The sequence below is a fragment of the Mustelus asterias genome, chromosome 13, assembly GCF_964213995.1.
Source record: "Mustelus asterias chromosome 13, sMusAst1.hap1.1, whole genome shotgun sequence".
Lineage (NCBI taxonomy): Eukaryota > Metazoa > Chordata > Chondrichthyes > Carcharhiniformes > Triakidae > Mustelus > Mustelus asterias.
The window spans coordinates 83184476-83208832 of NC_135813.1; the positions used below are offsets into that span (position 1 = coordinate 83184476).

The following is a 24357-nucleotide window of genomic DNA, read 5'->3' on the forward strand; positions in this document are numbered from 1 at the left end:
CTTGGATCACTGTTTGTGCAGAGTTTGCACGTTCTCCCCATGTCTGCGTGGGTTTCCTCCGGGTGCTCCAGTTTCCTCCCACAATCTGAAAGATGCGCTGGTTAGGTGCAGTGACCCAAACTGACGCTGGAGTATGGTGACTAGGGGAATTTCACAGTAACTTAATTGCAGTGTTAATGTATGCTTTACTTGTGACTAATAAATAAACTTTAAAAAAATGCATTCCAGATCCTAACCAATCAGTGCATTGGAACATTTTTCCTCGTGCTTCTTTTTCCAGTGGCGGCAATCATCTTAGATCAGCATCCTGTAGCTCTTGATTCTTCCGTCATTTGGGAACAGCTTCTTTCTATCTACTCGATCCAGACCCCACATTATTTTGAATGCATCTATCAAACCTCTCAATCTCCAGAGAGAACACTCCATTTTCTCCAGTCTATTACGTAACTGAAGTTCCTCATCTTGGAGCCATTCATGTGAATCTTCTCTACATTCTCTTATGCCTTCACATCCTTCCTAAAATGCGGTGCCCAGACTGGACACAGTACTCCAGTTGAAACCGAACCAGTGTTTTATACAAGTTTATTATAATTTCCTTGTTTTTTTTTACTCTGTCCCGATTTTCATGCTTTATTAACCGCGCTCTCAACTTGCCTGGCCACCTTCAATGATTTGTAGACATATGTCTGCATGTCCCTCTGTTCCTGTACCCTTCATTTTGTATTGCCTGCCCCTGTTCTCGCTTACGCAACGAATCACTTCACTCTTTTCTGCATTTAAATATCATCTACCTGCCGTTCCACCAAGCTGTCTGTGACCTATTGAAGTTTAACATATTTGCTATAGATGACTAGTTTCAAGCAGTGTCAATTCACAGCAAATTCTGGATTAAACAAGTATGGCATTGCCAAATGGTATTCAGCATTTATCATTGGCATGATAAATAAACATGGTGGATCACTTTTGAACATGAAAAATCGAAGTAGGAAGTATTGGAAAATCTCAGCAGGTCTGATAGCATCTGTGAAGAAAGAAAGAGTTAGGATTTCCAGTCCAGTATGACTATTTGGAACTGAGTCATATTGGACTCAAATGTTAACTCTGTTTCTGTCTCCACTGAGGCATGGTTAGTATGTTTGCAGATGACACCAAGATTTGTGGCATAGTGGACAGTGAAGAAGGTTGTCTAGGATTGCAACGGGATCTTGATCAATTGGGAAAGTGGACTGATGAATGGCAAATGGAGTTTAATTTAGATAAATGCGAGGTGATGCATTTTGGTAGATCAAACCAGGGCAGGACTTACTCAGGTAATGGTTGGGGGTTGAGGAGAGTTATAGAACAAAGAAACCTAGGGGTTTGGGTTTATAGCTCCTTGAAAGTGGAGTCACAGGTGGACAGAGTGGTGAAGAAGGCATTCGGCATGCTTGGTTTCATTGGTCAGAACATTGAATACAGGAGTTGGGACATCATGTTGGAAGTTGTACAAGACATTGGTACGGCCACACTTGGAATACTGTGTACAGTTCTGGTCACCCTATTATAGAAAGGATATTATTAAACTAGAAAGAGTGAGAAAAGATTTATGAGGATGCTACCAGAACTTGATGGTTTGAGTTATAAGGAGAGGCTGGATATGCTGGGACTTTTTTTCCCTGGAGCGTAGGAGGCTGAGGTGTGATATTAAAGAAGTCTATGGGGGCGGGGGGGTGCTTTAAGTAGATAATCAACATCCTTTCCCAAAGGTAGGGCATAGGTTTAAGGTGAGTGGGGAGAGTTACAAAAGGGTCCAGAGGGGCAATTGTTTTACACAGAGGGTGGTGAGTGTTTGGAACAAGCTGCCAGAGGTAGTAGTAGAGCGGGTACAATTTTGTTTTTAAAAAAGCATTTAGATAGTTACATGAGCAAGATGGGTATAGAGGGATATGGGCCAAACACAGGTAATTCGGACTAGGTTAGTGGTAAAAACTGGGTGGCATGGACAAGTTGGGCCGAAGGATCTGTTTCCATGCTACAAATCTCTGACTCTGGTGCTGCCAGTTATGCATGAAAAGCTCAGCAACTTTTGGGTTTAGATCTCCAGGATTTGCAGTATTTTGCTTTTATGAAAATCGTAAAACCGTTATCAGATAAGCAACAGTATTTGCTAAATAGAGAGTGCATAATGTGCAAGCAGATTTTTAATTTGCTATTATTGTAATCTGCTGTGGATCAGCAGCTCCTTGTAGGAACTTCATGGGTTCTGTTTCTTGGTTTTAATGGAGATATTGTGCCTTTCCTGGACTCCTTCTAAGGGCAGGGTGGGAGAATGGGATTTTTCTTTTAACATGCATTCTATATGAATGAAAGATTACTTCGTCTTTGCTTTATTTCAGCCATAAAACCTTTAAAAATAACTAATTGAGGATGTGTATGCAGCCAGGGCAAATCAGGTGCAGTAGAATGGCTATCCATTCACATTTCAATCTAAGAAATGGAATATTTCTGAAGATAGAAATGAGTTTGTATTGGAATGTTAACTAGGTTTAGCAACGTAGGTGATTAAATGTGCTGGCTAATTTGTTTTCATATATAAATTTCTCATTTCTGTTGTAAGTACCAGCTCCGAAACCAGCAATGCATAAAGAATGTAAATGATCATACGGAGAAAGACATCCATTATAAAGATCTGAGACTGGTTTGTTCCTTTTAAGATATGGGTGCAGGCAATAGTATAGAAAGAAAAATTGTCACTGCAAATGGATTACTAAGATTATTTTATTTGACGGGATGTAAGAACAGTAGAAAAGTAATTGCTTTTAAGACTGTGCCCCTATTTTCAGGTTCATGGCCATGAAACCTAATTGACAGAATAGCAAAATACATCATGTTCACCATAAGTGGTTTTGTGCTTCATAGATCAGTATGTTTTCTCAAGTTGTAAATTATACTGATACTGGTATTTACATCCATGGAATGATTCTATATTTATGACAGCTGTAATTATTTTGTAGTCCCATTTTTGGATGGATATAAATCCTGTTGGATTGAAAATGAAGACGTCTGCAATAAGTTTGCTATGTTTCTGTAATGTTGCACACTGATCAGTTTATAGGGAGCTTCAGATTATGGTCATAAGAAGAAACAGGAGTGGGCCTTTCGGTCCATCAGCCATTCAGTAAGATCATAGCTGATCTGATTGTGGCCTTAACTCCACTTACCTACCTGTCCTTGATAACCTTTGACTCCATTGTAGATCCAAACTCTAACTCAGCCTTGAAATTTTTTTTATTCATTCGTGGGACATGAGCATCGCTGGCTGGCCGGCCAGCATTTATTGCCCACCCCTTGTTGCCCTTGAACTGAGTGGTTTGCTAGGCCATTTCAGAGAGCAGCTGAGAAACAACCATGTTGCTGTGGGTCTGGAGTCGCATGTAGGCCAGACAAGGGAAGGAAATCTACCGTCCTTACCTGAGGGGCATTAGTGAAGCAGATGGGTTTTTTGGACAATGGTTTCATAGAATCTACAGTGCAGAAGGGGGCCATTTGGCACATTGAGCCTGTGCCAACAACAATCCCAGATTCTGTCCTATCCCTGTAACCCCACATATTTACCCTCCTAATCCCCTGACATTAAGGAGCAATTTATCATGGCCAATCAACCTAACCCGCACATCTTCATGGTATTTTTATTGAATTCAAATTCCACCATCTGCCGTGGAGGGATTCAAACCTGGGTCCCCAGAACATTAGTTGAGTTTTTGGATTAATAGTCCAGCGATAATACCACTAGGCCATTGTAAAATGTATTATTTGATGTACATGAATCATGTGTATGGAAAATGTTATAAGAAATCGACTGCAAAATGTAGATACCCTGAATGTAAGAGACTACAGTGCAGAAGGTGGCCATTCGGTCCATCAAATCTGCACCGACGACAATCCCACCCAGGTCCTATCCCCATAACCCCATGCATTTACCCTAGCTGGTCCCCCTGACACTGAGGGGCAATTTAGCATGGCCAATCCACCTAACCCGCCCATCTTTGGACTGTGGGAGGAAACCCGAGAATCCAGAGGAAACCCACGCAGACACGGGGAGAATGTGCAAACTCCAAACAGACAGTGGCCCAAGCCGGGAATCGAACCCGGGTACCTGGCGCTGTGAGGCAGCAGTGCTACCCACTCTGCCACTGTGCCAATTATAAATGAATAATGTAAATCAGCATCATAGAATTTAATTTTAATTACAAAGCTTTAATCCAGTCTGTTCACCTTGCCCACACCTGCTGAATGTGAAATAATTTGTATGCGCTGCTAAACTTGATGAGAAACTGGGTATTTGTGAGGTGAAGGCACGTCTTGCATGAATTTTATATGGGAAATGTAGCAGTTGCATCTCGAGTTATATTTCTATTAAAAACACTATAAATTGTGCAATTTCACCCCATGGTTAAGGGGATTGCATTCAATAGTATTGTCTGCAGAATGGTCAATTTTTGCACAGGAGAGATTTGTAATACAGCCACTTAAGTTTCTGTAGCAACTTTAGTTAGTAAAACATCCCTTTGCAATAGCATTATCAAACATAATTTAACACTGAACCACTCGAGTATATATTAGGGCAGTTGACCGAGAGCGTGGTTAGAAACAGGTAGGTTTTAAGGAGTATCTTAAAGGAAGAGAAAGAGAGAGATGGACAGGTTTAGGGAGGGAGTTCCATGGTTTCGGGTCCAGGCAACTGAAGGCATGGCCACCCAAAGTACAGCTCTTCAAATCGGGAATGTTAAAGAGACCAGAATTAGTGGAGCACAGAGACCTTGGAGGGTTACAGAGGTGCAGGATATTAGAGTTAGGGAGGGGGCAAAGCCATGGAGCATTTGAATTCTAGGATTAAAATATCAATATCGAGGCATTGCTTGACTGGGGCTACCAATGGCATGGCAAAGGATTTCAGTACAGATCAGAATTCAAAATTGTGGTGATGGAAAACGAGAGCCAATATAGATAGCACGGTGGCACAGTGGTTAGCACTGCTGCCTCACAGCGCTAGGGACCTGGGTTCAATTCCGGCCTTAGGTGACTGTGTGGAGTTTGCAGGTTCTCCCCATGTTTGCATGAGTTTCCTCCGGCAGTCCAAAGATGTGCAGGTTAGGTGGATTGGCCATGCTAAATTTCACCTTGGTGTCCCAAGATGTGTAGGTTAGCTGGAATGGCCATGATGATGCGTGGGGCTACGGAAATAGAGCGGTGCAAAGGGCCTGGGTCAGTTGCTCTGCCGGAGAGTCAGTGCAGCATCGATGGGCTGAATGGCCTCCTATATGATTTAAGAACAGGGTTGTGATATGTAGGTGGAACTTGCAGTGGAATAGTATATGGCAGTAGAGTTTGTATGAGTTGAAGTTTGTAGAAAGTGAACAATGGGAATCTGGTCAATCTGGAATAGTTGAAAGGAGGAGGTGAGAGGTGACAGAAACATGGACAAGGGTTTCAGCAATAGAGGGGCTGAGGTGGAAGCTGTTTCATAGGTGGAAAAAAAAACATCCAATTTCTTGGTGCTTGGTGTGAATATATATGTTAGTGAAGAATTCTAGTATGGATTCACTTGATCTGGGTTGATTAGGATCATATCATTAAACAAAAGGAGCTCTAAACTTCGATGGCAGTTATACTCACAGAAGAATGGCACTTCCAGTTTGTGTATAAAATTTCTGCTTATAAATTGTATCATTATTAGGAAGCCCTTTCAATTGTTTTGTCGAATAACTTCTTCCTTGCCTACCCGGTCAGCCATTATCTTCGGTTCCTTTTTTAAATGCTGTGCAAGGACAAAGCAGTTTTGGTACTAAGGAACATGCCTCTCTCCATTTCAGTGTTATTAAAGAGAAAGAAAATCCATTTATTTGAGGGTAGCTAATTAACCATTCTGTGAAAACATATATGTAACCAATTGTTGAACTGTCAATATTTATTTCTAGTCTGACGGTGACTTTATCTCCAAAGGTAGTCCTTATACATTCCTGCCAATAAAAATTGAACTGAATGGAGAATTTCTGAACCGAATTTCTGTCGGAAAAAGGTCACTGTTTCACTGATGATGTCCGTTTAGGATGATCAACAATGAAAGAACTGGAAATAAAACGGCACGTGACGAGGCTTCACTGTTTAAAATGCAAAGATTTCATCACCTAGTTACCTTTATTTCAACCAAGAAACATGAGTTCTCAAAGTTATTAACTAAATTACTATTTTTATTTGACTAAGCATTGCTTTTATGCGTATTTTACCTGGGAAAAGGTGCTGTTAACACTAAACAGTGATTGGAGAAAATACTTTGGAAAGGCAATATGGGAAAATTAGTAGATAGGTTTTTCATCAGGACGCACATGTATAAATTTGTTAGGGCATTTTATCATTTTTTTTCCTTCTGCAGCATTCAACTGAGCTGATTGTGCTGCTAGAAACACAGCTCTAACAATGGAATGCTGATGTCCTATGTTTTGGGATCACTTCCATACTTAGAAAATTCTTAAATTTCTCAAGTGCAATTGGCTCCCGTGGTAGAGTGTGCTACGCGGCCGGAGAGCATGAGTCCAAGAGTGTGGAGCGGGGGTTGGAGAGTGGTGGTTGAGCACTGGCAGCTGACCTCCAGGGAGTTGAGGTGGTTTTCATCTTACTCTGTCCTACCTTGTTGACCTCCAAGGAAGGAAAGTAAAAGGTATAAAGGAAGCACCACCACCTATAAACGTGTCAGATCTGAAATCCCTTTTGGGCATGGTTAATTACTGTGGCCAGTTTTATACCAAATTTATCAACAGTGCTGGCACTGTTACATCTGCTTGGTGTTGGAGCAAATCACAAAGAAATCTGACTAAAGTTAAATTTGCTTTACAATCTTCAGACTGGCTAGTCCATCTCAACCCAAAGAGAGAATTCTAATGTGTGATGCTTTGGCATAGGGGTAGTTTTGTCTCATGAAATGGAAGATGGTGTAGAACCACGCATCACTTTTGCGTCACGAACCTTGACTGATATCAAGAGGAAATACTCCCAAATTGAGAAAGAGGGCTTAACCATCATTCCCAGAATTAAAAAGTTCCACCTGTACAATTATTGACGTCACTTTGTGATCATCACCAATCACAAGCCATCATTTGGGTTATTTCACAAGGACAGGCCTATTCCTATTATATCGTTTAGAGTCCACCGGTGGACTTGACTTCTAGCAGAGACTAGATACCCAAACTAGATCCCCAGAGTCGCCTTAAACCATATCACCACCCACAGTACCACAAGAAATCCTGTTAACTATCAGATACGCTGCCGGTATCGTGAAAACAGATTTGGAATTGCACTCTGACCCAGTCCTGTCCAGAATGATCCTCCGTGGATGGCACTTTGACAAGTCGGACCAATTCAAGCTTTCCAACTCCGCAAAGAAGAACTGAACTGTGAGGACGGGGTATTACTGTGGGGGTCTAGAGTAGTCGTTTCTGGCCCAGCAAGAGGAGTGTTACTGCACGAATTACACAATGCTCACCCAGGTCAGACCAAAATGAAGATGCTCGCCACTTGATGGCTGGGCATTGATCAGGATATTGAAAATCTAGTTAAGCATTGTGATCAATGCCAGTCACAGTGAACACTACATCCTTCGGCTCCCTTGAACCCGTGGGAGTGGCCTGGCCAACCTTGGGCATGGTGACATTAGGATTTTGCAGGTCTCATTATGGGCACTATGTTCCTGGTTATTGTTGATACACATTCCAAGTGGCTTGATATTCTTGAAATGAGAACAACGACGTCATCTATAACTTTTGAAGAGTTCGCTGCTCAAGGCCTGCCAGAAGTTCTGGTCTCTGATAATGGCACTGCCTTTATGTAGGCACTGTTTCAGCATTTTATGCAAGATAATGAAATAAAGGATGTGCATGGCACTCTATCATCCAACCTTGAATGGCTTCACAGAAAGAGCTGTCCAGGCATTCAGGTCAGCGATGAAAAAACAGCCAGGCGCACCATTATGATTGAAACTTGCCAGATTCCCCCTTCCTTACAGGACAACACCACACGTTAATGCGGGGTATCTCCTCACAGAGCGACTAATGGAGAGGTGCCTCTGGACCAAAATTGACCTCAATTTAGTGTTCCTCAATTTAGTGGGGAAGGTGGAAATGTAAAAGAGATAATCATGATTTTATTAAGAGTGATAGGTCATTCGAGGTAAGCGACTTAGTATTCGTCAGGAACTTTAATTTTGGTCCAGCCTGGGTCCCCGGGAAGATCACAACAAAAACAGGCCAGCTGTCCTACCTTGTTGACCTCCAAGGAAGGAAAGTACGGAAACATGTAGACCGCATCAGGAAGAGAGAAACCAATACAATACAAGCAAAGGAAGTTCTAGCAGCACCTACCAGCCTTCCTCCAATGGTGCCAAGCTCAGTGGGACTGGTTATTTAGAGGAAGGCCCCTGCGTTGTTCCAATGGGAACTGGAGCAGATGTCTGCACTAACGCACCTTCTGAAATTGCAAACCACTCGACTGCTGCTCAAGGCATTGCTTCCTTAACTGAGGCACAGCCGGCCAGAGAGCTGAGAAGTTCTCGGAGAATTTGGAAGTCTCCTGATGGACTAAAATTCTGGGAGACTGTATTGCATATTACCCAACCATTTTTAAATATTATTGTCTCTTCTTGTAAATGGTTGCCTGTTCAGAAATAGAACAGTAAAAAACTTAAACGGGAGATGTAGTAGTGCGGCAGAGCATGCAGTGCGATGATTGAGTACTAATCCGAGTGCTTAGCAGCAGTGGAGCGTGCGTCCAATCTCACAGAGCAGCAGTTAGAGAGCGGTGGTAGAGCATTGGCAGTTGACCCCTGGAGAGTTGAAGAGTCGCCCTCCCTTGTACAAAGTTTGGTTTCCAGTTTCTTGAAGGGCATACTGGCAATGATGTGGGCAAAGGAACTTCATCCTATTGATTTGTGTAATGTGATTCCTGGAGTCTTTTTAAAAAAAACATTTACTCCGTTCTTAAAGTTACAAAACCAATGTGCAGAACAGACTGGGCAGACCCGAATCCATCTCCTTGCTTGCTCCAAAATTCACATTGAATCCAATTCATGGTCTTCAGAAGAGAGAGACATAAGATCCAAACTGACAAGAAAAGGCATTGAACCCCTTCTTGGGCTCGATCTTAGCCAAAAGGCCGAGAAGCGCATCCCTGCCAGGTGACCATTAACTCTCCCCTGCTAGGTAAGGCTTTGAAGTCAGGTTACTTTTGTGTGAGCACAGATTTTAACAATGCGTTTAATCTTCCTGAAAAACTTAGCATCCCATCAGGCTCAAGTAATATTCAGTTTTAATAGGAAACCTTTGTTGGCCAATTACTGGTGTTGTACTGAAGCCCTCAGAGCTGGTGAAGGTCAGGAGCAGCTGATTAAATCACTAACTTGAAGGAAATTTTTCTGCAGCGCATGTCTTTGTAAGGTACCACTGTAGAGTAGGTTTATAAGGATGTCATTATAATTTTCGTTATTCCTTCCTTGTATTTGCTTTGCTGATCTGCATGAGACAAGGATGTGCTCCATGCTAGATTGTCAGGAGTGGAACATTTCTGTGTGTGTCTCCGACTTTCTGTCATTAAGTTGCTCCTTTTATGAGCCCAGTGAGTATTGCTGTGGAAATTGCCCTTAATTCTAGTACATGTACATTTGACACATGGATAAAGCAGCAAGAGCGTCATGCCCTGAATTCTTTGCGTAATCTAGATTATATGATTGTTCTTTGGGCATTAGCAAGTGGAGATTTTACTTTCTATATAGAGAGAATAAAGGTCATAGAGGTTTACAGCATGGAAACAAGCCCTTCGGCCCAACTTGTCCATGCCGCTCTTTTTTTTTAACCCCTAAACTAGTCCCAATTGCCCGCGTTTGCCCCATATCCCTCTATACCCATCTTACCCATGTAACTGTCTAAATGCTTTTTAAAAGACAAAATTGCACCCGCCTCTACTACTATCTCTGGCAGCTTGTTCCAGACACTCACCACCCTCTGTGAAAAAATTGCCCCTCTGAACACTTTTTGTATCTCTTCCTTCTCACCTTAAACCTCTAGTTTTAGACTCCCCAACTTTGGGAAAAAATATTGACTATCTAGCTGATCTGTGCCCCTCATTATTTTATAGACCTCTAGAAGATCACTACTAAGTTTCCTACGCTCCAAAGAAAAAAGTCCCAGTCTATCCAGCCTCTCCTTATAACTCAAACATTTTGAGAATGTAGGTAAATTATTTTTAATTTGCCTGAAACATCGAGAAGGCAGATTATTTTGTACTGAGTAGGCAACTATGTAATAGGATGTATTTCATTGTATCTCCAGATGAAATATGAGTAGACCCCTCAAGCTTAAGTCATTCAAATGACCATGGCTTGTCTTCTGCCTCAACTCCACTCCCCCACCAGTCCCTGGATCCCAAAAGGATCAAACATCTGTCTGTCTCAGGATTAAGCATCCTCAACATTGGAGCATCCACAATCCCCTGAGACAGAGACTTCCTACAATTCTCACGGCTTTGAGTGTAGGGATTTCTCCTCCCCTCAGTCCTAGGTGATCAACCGCTAATCCTGAGGCTGTGCTAATGGTGGTCCTACTTCCCCAGTCAGGGGAAGCACCTCTTGCTGTTCATCCTTCCCAAACCCCTTCAGAATCTTGTTTGTTTCAGTGAAATTATCTCTCATTCTTCTGAACTCCATGGAATATAGACCCCATTTATTCAGCCTTTCATCAAAGGACACATCCCTCATCCCAGGAACCAATCAGCCAACCTAGCGAACCTTCTTTGTATCATCTCTAAGACAATTATATCTGTCCTTAGAAATGGAGACCAAACTGCGCACAGTTCTCCAGGTGTGGTCTCACAGTTATAACAAGACTTCTTTATTCGTATATTATGACCCCCAAACACCATTTGGTTTTCTTCTTATTATCATTTGTCTTCCTGCACCTAGTGGTGCACAAGGCAGACTTTCATCTGTTTCCATAGCTAGTTTTTTCTGGAACAGGTTGCTAGCCTGTCACCAAAGCTTGAGGGGAGCCACTCCAATCAAGCATGGCTGACCAGGAGTCTCCCATCTTACTGCCTCTGACTGGCATAGAGGAAGGATTTTGCAGGTTGATACTCAACCTGTTGGCCACATAATGAATGCAGCTTCCTTCACCTGGCCCTGGGGTTTAAGGTCCTGGGGTGGACCTTAAACCTGGGGCTTCTGGCTCAGAAGCAGGGACACTAGCCACTCCACCACAAGACTCTTGAGTTGCTTGCTCTACCTGCATGCTAACTTACCATATTGCTTACATCAGTACACTCAAGTCTGTATGAATATCAACAATGAACACCTTTTTGAAAAAAAAGGTATGGTCAAAAACTGGCGAGTATTTTAAAGATTAATTCTATTTTTCTAAGGATTTCTTGTGGGACAATGTGCATCGATGTTTTTTGATTTCTGCAAGCCGTTAAGTTATTTGTATAGTTTCACAAGGCATTGCTGTGGTGACATGAGTGCTGTAGTGCTTCTTTGTTCCAAACTGACTTTAAAATTGTTGCTTTTTCATGCTAAATATCATAAGTGCTGAGCTGTAATTTGTCTGATCCTAAGAAAGAATGTATTGGATTCCTTATTCTTCAAATAAAGCATAGAAGGCTACTTGGTGCCTTTAGTTTGTGCTGTCTGTTCAAAATAACTAATTAGTCTCTTCCCCACAGCCCAGCATTTTGTTATTTGAGAATACATTCCCTTTTGAAAGTTGCAAGTGGATCTGCTTCCATCATCCTTACAGGCAGTGTTTTGCAGATTGTTACAAAAATTGCTTTGTTTAAAAAGAATTCTCACCTTGCCTCTGGGTTCTTTGACAAGTTTATATTTCTTTCTTCTATTACTGACTCTTCTTCCAGTGGGAACAGTTTCTGCTTGTTTCCTCTCAAAACCATCCTCTTGTATTACAAAGGCTCTTCACAGAGTCACAGACTTGTTACGGCGCAGAAGGAAGCCATTTGGCCCGTCATGTCTGTACTGCCTCCTTAAATCAGCATCATGACTTAGTGCCATTCCCCTACCTTTTCTCTGTATTCCCTGCACATTGTTTCTATTCAAATTATCATCCAATGCCCTCTTGAATGTCTCAATTGAACCTGCTTCCACCAATCTTCCAGGCAGAACATTCCAGACTCAAACCACTCTGATTTTTTTTTCTTGCATCACATTTGCTTCTTTTACAAATTACTTTAAACCTGTGCCCTCTATTCTTGATCCTTCTACGAGCAGGGACAGTTTCTCCCATCAACTCTGTCTATCTTAACCATCTCTACTCTAATCTCTACATTCCTCATACCAATTTAGTATATCTCCTCTGCATTTATTTTTGAGGTCTTAATTCACTTTCTGTATGTTCCCAGAAGTGAAAGGTATTCTCCAGTTGGAGCCTAACTACCATGTTTAAGTCTATTCTTTTAGGTCTTTATATTAGTAGTGCCTGTGCTAGTAATGTTTTGTGAGAGTATGATGAGTATCATAGGGCTATGCTATAGAATTTAAATTCACGTTGCTATGTGCACATATAAGTTTATGATGTTCATTGGGGAGATGGTTGCGCATTGGATATGTCGCAGGGTTAATAATGCAGAGACTCAGGCTAATGGTAGCTGATGAAATTTAAATTCAGTTAACAAGATCAGGGATTGCTAGTCTCAGTCATCATCGAATGCTGTTCACTTTAGGTTCAGTTTTAGTTTCCTTTAGGGAAGGAAATCCAGATCCACAACATTGTGGTTGTCTCTTAAATGCCCCTTGAGCCTCTGAAATGGCCTAGCAAGCCACTCAGTTCAAGACCCTTTCGGGATGGGAAACAAATGCTGGCGTTGCCAATAACACTCGCATGTGCTGAAGGAATAAAAAAAATCTTTGTCTTCTGATTTATAACGTAATCACAAATTTTCAAAGCTTTTGCACAGGGCTAGCTAGCAGATAAGAAATACAAGTACTGAAAGAACTGAGTTTCCGTATCGCCATAACTTGTGGACTGTGTTTTGAACACAAGTCAGTGTGTTACTCAGTTCCATTTTTCTACTGTCTTCTGACAATGAACTGTGATGTCTGAATGTGCTAAATGCATCTTTTGTTGTGAGCGGTTGTGAGATAGGTATGAGGAACGGTTGAGGACTCTGGGTCTGTACTCGTTGGAGTTTAGAAGGATGAGGGGGGATCTTATTGAAACTTACAGGATACTGCCAGGCCTAGATAGAGTGGATGTGAAGAGGGTGTTTCCACTAGTAGGAAAAACTAGAGCCAGAGGGCACAACCTCAGGCTAAAGGACCGATCCTTTAAAACAGAGATGAGGAGGAATTTCTTCAGGCAGAGAGTGGTGAATCTCTGGAACTCTTTGCCGCAGAAGGTCGTGGAGGCCAGGTCTTTGAGTGTCTTTAAGACAGAGATAGATAGGTTCTTGATAAATAAGGGGATCAGGGGTTATGGGGGAAAAACAGGTGAATGGGGATGAGAAAAATATCAGCCATGATTGAATGGCGGAGCAGACTCGATGGGCTGAGTGGCCTAATTCTGCTCCTATGGACAGTGAGAGCCTTTTTCCTCGGATGGTGATGGCTAGCACGAGGGGACATAGCTTTAAATTGAGGGGTGATAGATATAGGACAGATGTCAGAGGTAGGTTCTTTACACAGAGAGTAGTAAGGGCATGGAATGCCCTGTCTGCAACAGTAGTGGACTCGCCAACATTAAGGGTATTTAAATGGTCATTGGATAAACATATGGATGATATTGGAATAGTGTAGGTTAGATGGGCTTTAGATTGGTTTCACAGGTTGGCGCAACATCGAGGGCCGAAGGGCCTGTACTGCGCTGTAATGTTCTATGTCTTATGGTCTTATAGAGAACTATTGTAGTTATAAGTTTTTAATTAATGTATAAGGAGGCCACCTTCATTGGTTGCTGTCTTCCAGTTATAGCCGTCTGCAGCATGTTGTTGTACAGATCCAGATTTTTAGTATCTTAAAATTGGAATGCCCTATAATGCTAATTATCCTCTTTTCAAGGAGACTGTCGCATCAAGTACACTTGCGTGTTCTGAAAACAGCAGTACAGATGTCTTACAGTTTGAAGTACAGCAGGAAGTAACCAGTACAAGTGTGTCAAATGCTATGATAACCCAAACAGACTGCACCAGTTCGACTGATAAGCCTGTTAATGATGGAAAGCTAATAAAAGGTAATAATAGAACTATAAAGTTGTTTCTTAAGATTTTAAGAAAATGCAAGAGGTGGAAGTTGTAAGTCTAACCACAAAGGTGCATATAAATAGATCTGTCAGTATAAAAAGGGAAAACACTATGCTAAGTGCAGAAATGGTTTACTAGGATGCCAAAGGGACTTACTTAATGGTTTGAGTTGTAAGGAGAGGCTGGATAGACTGGGACTTTTTCCCTGGAGTGTAGGAGACTTAGGGGTGATCTTATAGAGGTCTATAAAATAATGAGGATAGTCAATATCTTTTCCCAAAGGTAGGGGGGTCTAGAACTAGAGGGCATTGGTTTAAGGTGAGAGGGGAGAGATACAAAAGTGTCCAGAGGAGCAATTTGTTTCACAGAGGGTGGTGAGTGTCTGGAATGAGCTGCCAGAGGTAGTAGTAGAGGCAGGTACAATTTTGTCTTTCAAAAAGCATTTAGACAGTTACATGAGTAAGATGGGTATAGAGGGATATGGGCCAAACGTGGACAATTGGGACCAGCTTAGTGGTTAAAAAAGGGGCGGCATGGACAAGTTGAGCTGAAGGGCCTGTCTCCATGCTGTAAACCTCTATGACTATGCTGAAGTGTTCCCATCCAAACCTTATCCTGTCTCTTTACTCAAATGCTGACGCATGTGTTGCGTGTAACACACATTTTCTGTGTTACTTTATGTCAATTTAGTTTTAACTTGTTGCACTCAAAAAAAATATTGAATGCTAATGACTATTGAGTACATTTTATGCAGAGTAATGAAATTGAAGTTGAGGTAGTCAAATAAGTCTGAGCTTTGATGTTCGCTGCACGCTATATCTTCATTATTCCTCAGTAAAATGATGCTGACTATATTTGACTTTGAAAGCTATTTACTCGTAGACTTTGTGCGGTTTGTTGTACTGAATATTCTGGGCACCAAAGGAAAACCATTAGCTAGATTTATTGCATTTTGAAACATATATGTTTTCAGCGTCGTTTGAATGAATACTTTTATAGGTTTTAAAGATGTGGGTGTGGAAATATTTTTTATTTATATTCTGAATATTTTCCTCATAGCGTCTTTTGCACCAATAAGTTTTGCAATTAAAGCAAAAGAAAACGACATGCTCCCGCTTGAGAAAAAGCGAGTAAAACTTGACGATGATAGTGATGAGGACCATGATGCGCAAGAAACATCCAACGCTGATTCAACCAAAGAAATGGCTTCTACCCTTCCTCCAGAGGAGAAGAGGCCCCAGCTCACTGCAGAGGAAATTGAGGCTAAGCACGGTATGGTTATGCTCTTTGCGCTTGTGATTGAAATTAAATACGGGATTTATTCAATTGGGAAATTGTTACTTTGATTTAAATAGGATTCATTTGTAGCCTAGCAAAGACCTATAACTGTCTTCCGTGTTTCAGTTTCCACCTGTTAATTGTACTTGGGTGTGCCCACTTACCTTTGTGGGTTACTGTAATTACATGCAATGAATCACACACACGCAGTGTTGATCAAGGAGACTGCAGAGCTTTAATCTGAACCATTGGTTGCAGGATCATTTCTGCAATTTAGCATGAGTGTAGTGTTGTGTTGGAGCTCCACCAGATTGACACCTCATTTGTAGGTATGCTGCTCCTGGCATGGTCTCTTAAACTGCTCATTTCACCAGGGAGGATATGTCAGGCTGTGAACGAGTTTTAGATTGTGATGGAATTTTCTGCAGCTGATGGTCCACAGAACTCGTGGATGCCCGTTTTAGAACTGGTGAATCCCCAGCACATGATGGCTACCAGGCAGGTTTTGTTCAGAATAAATTGTCCTGAGTGCTTTCAGGAAACTGAATTTTCTAGGTGTTTTTCATCTGAAAGGGATAAACCATATAGTCATAGAGGTTTACAGCATGGAAACAGTCCATGCCACACAGTTTTTACTACTAGGCTGGTCCCAATTGTCTGCATTTGGCCCAAATCCCTTTATACCCATCTTATCCATGTAACTGTCTAAATGCTTTTTAAAAGACAAAATTGTACCCGCCTCTACTACTACCTCTGGCAGCTCATTCCAAAAACTTACCACCCTCTAAGTGAAACAGTTGCCCCTCTGAACCCATTTGTATCACTCCCCCTCGCCTTAAATCTATGCCCTCTAGTTTTAGACTCCCCTACCTTTGGGAAAAGATGTTGACTATCTACCTTATCTGTGTCCCTTATTGTTCCGTAGAACTCTGTAAGATCAGCCCTAAGCCTCCTACACTGCAGGGAAAGGAGTCTTAATCCAGCCTCTTCTTATAACTCAAACCATCAAGTCCCGGTAGCATCCTAGTAAATCTTTTCTGCACTCATTCTAATTTAATAATATCCTTTCGATGATAGAATTGGAAAGAGTGGAACAATGTTTTCTGACTGCGTTTTGATGTTTTTTAAATTCATTTATGGGATGTGGGTTTTGCAGTCTAGGCCAGCATTTGTTTCCCGTCCCTAATTGCCCTTGAGTGGTTTGATATAACTGAGTGGCTTGTTAGGCCATTTGAGAGGGAAGCTAGGAGTCCACCACATTGCTGTAGACCTGGAGTCCCATGTAGGCAGGACCAAGTAAGGATGGACAATTTTCTTCCCGAAAGGACATTAGTGAACCAGATGGATTTTTACGATTATCGATAATGCTTCCGTGGACACCGTTTGACTTTTAATATCAGACCTTTATTGGACTCGAATTCCATCATCTGCCATGGTAGGATTTGAACCCTGGTCCCAGAGTAATTACCCTGGACCTCTGGATTACTAGTCCAACGACTGCCTCCCCGTATAATGTAGTATGCCCTTAGTTTTAATTTTTCTTCGTAGACAAAATTGTGCACGAAACAAAATTTCTAAAATTCATTTAAAATTGTAGTTGCTCTTAAATGATATATTCACCTCACTTGACATGCCCTGTAATTTCTTAATTTAATTTAGTTCTCATTTTAAGGTCTGGAATTCAGCCCTCGCTTTTACATTCCCATTAAAAATTCCCACGTCCATAATTATATCAAGAACAATCTTAGTAAACCTGCTATACTGTAATTGTATGCTCTTGTATGATAAACGTACCTCTACTGACAGGAGGATGTGTTTACAGTGTGGCAAGTTATATTATAAATGTGGGCATTGGAATTTGTAATGGGAAGTTGATATGATTTATGTGCAAACATGCAGGTTGTAATTATAGATGTTTCAAGAATTTAAACCGGACATACTACAAGCATATGAAATAGGAGCAGAAGTATGCTATTAGTCCTCTCAAGCCTGCTCTTTCAATAAGATCACGGCGATCTGCAGTGATTTGAGGTACACACTGTCGATATACTTACAAGACTATTCGCAGTACATTTGTCCATGTGTCTCTAAAGAGCAAATTGAGAACATGTAGTACAATTATCCTACATACTGAGATTTGGCTATGCTAATCTCTCTCATACCATCTGCCCTAATCTTAAATTTAGCTTTTGGAAATGGAACTGCGTTTATTTCCCACTTGCACTGAACTGACTTTAATTAAAGAGTAAGAATGTCTCTTAACTATTTGTGATTGATTTATGATCAAGAAGATGAATAAAATCATTTAAGTATGATCCCAGAAGCACTATAATAAAAATAGACAGATTTCCTGCTTTCCTGATATGCTACTGGACCCCAAAGAGGTCCCAACCCAGTGACTTTGTGGGAATTGCCAGGAAGTTTGAACTTCCAAAGGACAATTCCCCTGCTCCACTGCACCCTCTTTTAAAAAAAAGTCCCCAACTCTGAATTAGAGTCAGAGACTTTGGACAGTTTGAATGTACTTAGCTCAATAATTGGCCAAGAAATGCTAGACAGATTAAAACCGAGTTTGTGACCAGGGTGACAACAGAGCTGATCCCCTCCCCTCAGCCCCCATATGCTAACATCCCCTGACCCCGATTCTCATTCGTGATCCTCTGACTACTCCCTGTTCCACAACGCCTCCTCCCTGACCCTCTCCGACCCCCCTTTCTCCCAATTGGGGCTTCTCCAGACAGCGCTCTCTCTCTCTCTCTCTCACTCTCTCTCTCCCTTCCCTTCCCTTCCCTTCCCCCCCCCCCCCCCCTCCCCCCCGAGCATTGCCATGACTCACCCAACTGCACCTCCTACTACCCTCCTTCCAACCAACTGTCTCGCAATACCTCATTCTGAAACCCCAACACACACCCAGCAAACCTACCACTCTACCCCACATCCACTCCCCTTACCCACCCGAACCTTTCATCCAGTTAACCTGCTCCCTTACCCCACCCCTTTATCTTGCCTCCTTATCATGTCCCTGTGCTCTCTTGGTCTGCTCTGCTGTGTTCTCTTGGTCCGTGCCACCCCTTGGCTCCCTTGGCCCAGCCCCACTGTGGCCCCCTTATCTCTCACCATAACTTTCCAGACTCTTCATTTACCTGAATAATTAATTCAGTTCGGGCACTCCCTTTCTAACAGCACTGTGGCTGTAGCTAGCTACACCAAATGGACCTAAGTACTTCAAGAAGGCAGCTCACCACCACCATCTCTAGGGCAACTAGGAACGAGCAACAAAAACCAGTCCTGCCAGCGGTGCCCACATGTAACACCTCATGTAAGAATTAAAATGAGGGCATGGATTCTCTCTGCTGCTCCCTCCGAAGTTTCCTGCACTGACTGAGTTCTGCAGGATCCTGGAACGGAAGTTTGCCCTAATAAATTGCAGGGTGCAATTTTTTGTCTGATCAGGATGGGGGGAAAAGTGTTCCAATTGGAAGATTCAGGCCATCGAATTTGATTCTTTCATTCCCCACAGGGCCTAATTCCACACCTATGGAATTAAAGAAAACAATCCCAAAAATATTCATCAGAAATTTCAGGAATCTCATGTGATGGAAATACTGGCATGGATTGTGAAATATAAGGCTGCTTATTTATGAAGCTGACCTAATGGAATTCAGCATCGCATATAATTGCTGTGCTGTAAATTAGATTGTTTGTTCATGCAGAGGGTGACTGGTGTTTTATTTAATACCCTAAAACCGATATCTCTTGAAATTGAGTAATGACAAAGTTCAGGCATGTATTATTTTAATCTACATAATGTCAGATTTAAATGTTTGGACATTCTTAATGTTTTACCAATACGGTATTAAAGAATTACCTTTATTGTTGCAGTGGATAATGTCATTTTATTGTTGCTAGTCCAGTATATATTTAGCCAGAAACTATTTTCAATTGGAAACTGTGAAGAACCATTTAATGATCTATTGACTGGATTGCAATACATAATGTGGACTTGATGAGCTGAAATGGTGTCTTTCCGTGTCTTCATAACTATGATTCTATAATGTTGCAGAAGATTGATTCATTCAGAAAATAATAAAAAAGCTACCGAGTAGAGATAATGCATGGTACAATGCTTATCCTTGTTTGCAAGCTTCTCCATGGTCTCGTTACTTCATATCTTAACCTCCTTCAACCCTACGCTTATTGAAATGGAGGAAATGTGGCAATCACTTGCACACAGCAAACCCCTACAGGCAGCAAAATGCTGATGACCAGCTAATCTGTCCTTGTGAAGTTGATCTATGGATAAATATTCACAATCACTGGGGAGGTCACCCATGCTATTCCTCCGAATGATGCCGTGGAATCTTTCACATGCAACTTGGAAACAATTCAATGCCTTGGTTTGATGTCCTGTCTGAAAGATGGCACTTCTGACATTGCAGTTTTGGGGATTTGGGCCAACTCTCTAGAGTGAGAATTGAACTAACAACCTTGCGACTCAGAGGTGGAATATGACCCACTGAGCCTAGCAATTGTACTTGGTTGAATAGCTTACGTATAACAGTAAATGAGGGTTAAATTAATCTCACTTTCAAGACAAATTATTAAAAAATGATTTGAACTTCTGAAAGCTGGATTTGGTTTGTGCTTTGTGTGGGAGACCTAATTGACTAAAGCCCTCCTCTCTATACAATTTGTACTGTGGATTTACTCCCACTGCAACCATTGATTCTCCAGTTAAATGTCCTGGGGGTTGTTGTAAAGAATTGTTTTTGCAGATAATTCTATCTGTGAAGACTGTTCTGCATGCTAAAATCATTTTATGCCCGCAACGGTTTATAGATCTGGAACAGAAGCAATAATGACATGCGCAGATCGAATTACTGGGATGGGATGAGCAAGTGCTTTGCCTAGTCAACATGCTGGTGCTCCTGGGTGGAATTTTACTGCCTCTCCCGCCCACAAGATCTTCTGGTCCTGCCAAAGTCGGTGGGCTTTTGAATGGCTCACCGCATGAAGGAAGTACTGATGTTGGCAAGGACGCAGAATGCACACTGGGAGGGCGATTTTGATGTCCATCGTTAAGAATAGTTCTGAAGCATCACTACGGATTGACCTGGCCAAGGTCTGAAGGACAGTTTTGTCAGAATGACCCTCTGCAGGTGGTGAAAGAGGGAAAAACCTACTCCTCATCAATCTGTCTGTCACTGATGCATCCATCCATGACAATATAGGTAGAAGTGACCACTGCTCAGTCTATGTGAAGGCAAAATCCCATCTTCACACTGAGCATATCCACTATCATATTGTGTGGTACTAACAGGGGAGGCGCTATGGTAGTGGTATTGTCACTGGATGAGTAACCTAGAGTAATGGTCTAGGGACCTGGGTTCGAATCTCACCATGGCAGATGATGAAATTTGAATTCAATAAAAATATCTGGAATTAAAAGTCTCATGATGATCATACATCCTGTGGCCTAGTGCTATAGGTCACTAAACTGGTAAACTACAAATCTAGAGCAATGCACTGGGATGCCAGGTTTGAATCTCACCACAGTAGATGATATTAAACTAGAAAGAGTGCAGAAAAGATTTACTAGGATGCTACTGAGACTTGATGGTTTGAGTTATAAGGAGAGGCTGGATAGACAGGGACTTGTTTCTCTGGAGCGTGGGAGGCTTAGTGGTGATTTTATAGAGATCTATAAAATAATGAGGGGCATAGATCGGTTAGATAGTAAATATTTTTTCCCAAAAATAGGGGAGTCTAAAACTGGAGGGCATAGGTTTAAGGTGAGAGGAGAGAGATACAAAAGGGTCCAGAGGGGCAATTTTTTCATACAGAGGGTGGTGAGTGTCTGGAACAAGCTGTCAGAGGTAGTAGTAGAGGCGGGTATAATTTTGTTTTTTAAAAAAGTGTTTAGACATTACATGGATAAGATGGATATAGAGGAATATGGGCCAAATGCGGGTAGCTTGGGGGTTAAAAAAAGGGGCGGCATGGGCAAGTTGGGCCGAAGGGCCTGTTTCCATGCTGTAAACCTTTATGACTCTATTTGAATTTAAAATAAACCTACCAATTCCAGCCATAATCAATGGCTGGTATGGATTATGAAAGGACAAGAAACCATTGTCGATGGTCATAAAAACCCATCTGGTTCACTAATGTATTTTAAGGAAGGAATCTGCTGTCTTTCCCCGGTCTGGCCTCCGGAGCCACAGCAATATGTTGTCTTTTAACTGCCCTCTGAAATGGCCCAGTGGACCACTCTACTCAAAGGCAATTTGGGATACACAATAAATGCTGGCCCAGCCAACGACACACACATCCCATGAATCAATTTTAAAGAACATTCCGAAATGGGATAGATTAAGAACAAATCTAGCAGCTCAAAACTGAGCATCCATGAAGTGCTGTGGCCCATTAACAGCGGATGACTTAATTTAACTTCATCTGTAACTTTATGGCCTTGCATATCCCTCACTCTGCCATTACCATCAAGCTGGGGGAGGCGGTCAACCCTGGTTCAATAAAGAGTGCAGGAGGGCATGCCAAAAGCAGCTAATTGAACAAGGAGGCTCCATAAATATCCCCATCCTTAATAATGAGGGAGCCCAGCACATCAGGCAAAAGACTGGGCTGAAACATTTGCAACTACCTTCAGCCAGTAGTGCTAAGTAGATGATCTAACTTGGTCCCCAGCATCAGAGCTAGCATTCGGCAAGTTTGATTCACTCCATGCAATATCAAGAAATGGCTGAAGTCATTGGAAACTGCAAAAGCTATGGGCCCTGACAACATCTTAGCAATAATAGTGAAGATTTGTGCTCAGGATTAGCCCCACCCATAGCCCACCTGTTGAAGTACAGCTACAACTCTGGCATCAACCCAGCAATGTGGAAGATTGTCCAGGCAAGTCTTATCCATAAAAACCAGGGTAAATCCAATTCAGCAAATTACCGCCCCGTCGGTCTCCTCTTGATCTCAGCAAAGTGAGGGAAAGTGTCACTGATACCAATCAAGCAGCACTTATTCAGCAATAAACTGCACTCTGGTGCTCTCTTTGGCTTCTGCCAGGGCCACTCTCGTCCTGACCTCATTACATCCTTTGGCCAAAAATGGACAAAAGTGACTGACTTCCTTTGGCATCAAGGCAGCATTTGACCAAGTGTGGCTTCAAAGGAGCCCTGGCAAAATTGAAGCCATGGGAATCAAGGGTGAGGGAACTCTTCACTCTTCATTTCTGACACTTTCTAAAGTAAGATAGTTGTGGTTGTTGAAAGCCAATCATTTTAGTCCCAAGGCATTGCTGCAGGAGTCTCAGGGTTGTATTCTTGATTTCAGATGCTTCATCAATGGCCTTCCTCTATCATTACATCAGAAGTAGGAATATTTGCTGATTATACAATGTTCAGTACCATTCACAGCCTCTCAGAAACTGAAGTAGTCCGTGTGTACATGCAGCATGATCTAGACAACATTCAGACTTGGGCTGATGGCAAGTGACAGACAGCCATGTCACGCAAGTGCCAGGCAATGACCATTTCCAACAAGAGAGAGTCTAACCATCTTCTCTTGACAATCGGTAGCATTAACATTGCTGAATCCTCCACTGTCAACATCCTTAGGGATTACCACTGACAGCCTGCACTAGACTTGTCATGTAAACACTGTGGCTGCAAGAGCAGGTCAGAGGTTGGGAATTCTGAGGTGAATAACTCACTTCCTAATCCCCAAAAGCTTTCCCTTAACTGCATAGCACAAGTCAAGAGTGTGGTGGAATGGTCTCCACTTGCCTGGTGAGTGCAGCTCCAACAGCATTTAAGAAGTTTGATACCATCCAGGACAAAGTGGTCCACTGGATCACACACCACCAGCAGCTCAAACGTTCACTCCCTCCACCTACGCCATTGATTCACAGTGGCAGAGGTCTGCCCTATATACAAGATGCATTGCAGCAACTCACCAAGGCTCCTTTGGCAGCACCTTCCAGATCTGTAACTTCTACTATAAGGTGTAGGAGCAGAAGTAGGCCAGCAGGCTCAGTAGGACCTCGTATGACAAGGGCAGAAAATGCAAGGGAACAACACCACCTGCAACTCTCCCTCCAAGGCACACAGCATCCTGACTTGGAACTATATCAATGTTCCTTCACTGTTGCGAAGTAAAAATCCTGAAACGCCCTTCTTGACAGCGCTGTGAGAGAACCAATACCAGGATGACTGCAGTGCTTCAAGAAGGTGGCTCATCATTACCTTCTTGAGGGCAATTGGAGATAGGTAACAAGTCTGAACTAACTAGCAATATCCACATCCTCTGAAAAAATAAGAAAAAACATCTAATTTGAAATTGAAAATGACAGTGGCCTTTCTAAATTACTGAAATATTGCCTGGAGTTCTGATGCTTGCAATTTATACTTACACTGTTTGTCACAGAAAGAAATTTGTAATTCTGAGCCGCGAGAACCAGTAGTGATTGACTGCAGCATTGGAGAATTGTCATTCCATCAGTTTCCTCCAGGGCTTTCAGTTTTCTTTGCCAAGAACCTTCAAATTCTGAACTGCAAAACTCATGAACAATTGTTATATTCAGCAGGGTTTAAATCATGTATCCTATCTGAATATTACCTTCACAATGTACATTTTATTTTTGCTTTTATTGGCTTGCACATTTTCTCCAGTTGCTAATATAAAAATGCCATTTGGATGGAGTGAAGAATACAAGTGACTCTCCTGCCCTTATCACTTACCCTCCCGTCATCCCCAACCCGCAGGTTAATGTCTAGAACCAATTTGCAGATGATAAAGTGACGT

The 24357-nt window shown here is 42.0% G+C and overlaps 1 protein-coding gene across 10 annotated transcripts in view; it reads left to right on the plus strand.

Annotated features, from left to right (window-relative positions):
- Positions 1 to 24357, plus strand: part of sfswap (splicing factor SWAP) — a 130909-nt gene that overhangs the window by 49943 nt on the left and 56609 nt on the right. For all 10 annotated transcript variants that reach the window (XM_078227145.1, XM_078227143.1, XM_078227138.1 and 7 more), the window contains 2 exons: positions 14084 to 14255; positions 15325 to 15537. In XM_078227145.1, coding sequence (XP_078083271.1) covers positions 14084 to 14255; positions 15325 to 15537 — 385 coding nt within the window. The remainder of the gene's footprint in view (positions 1 to 14083; positions 14256 to 15324; positions 15538 to 24357) is intronic.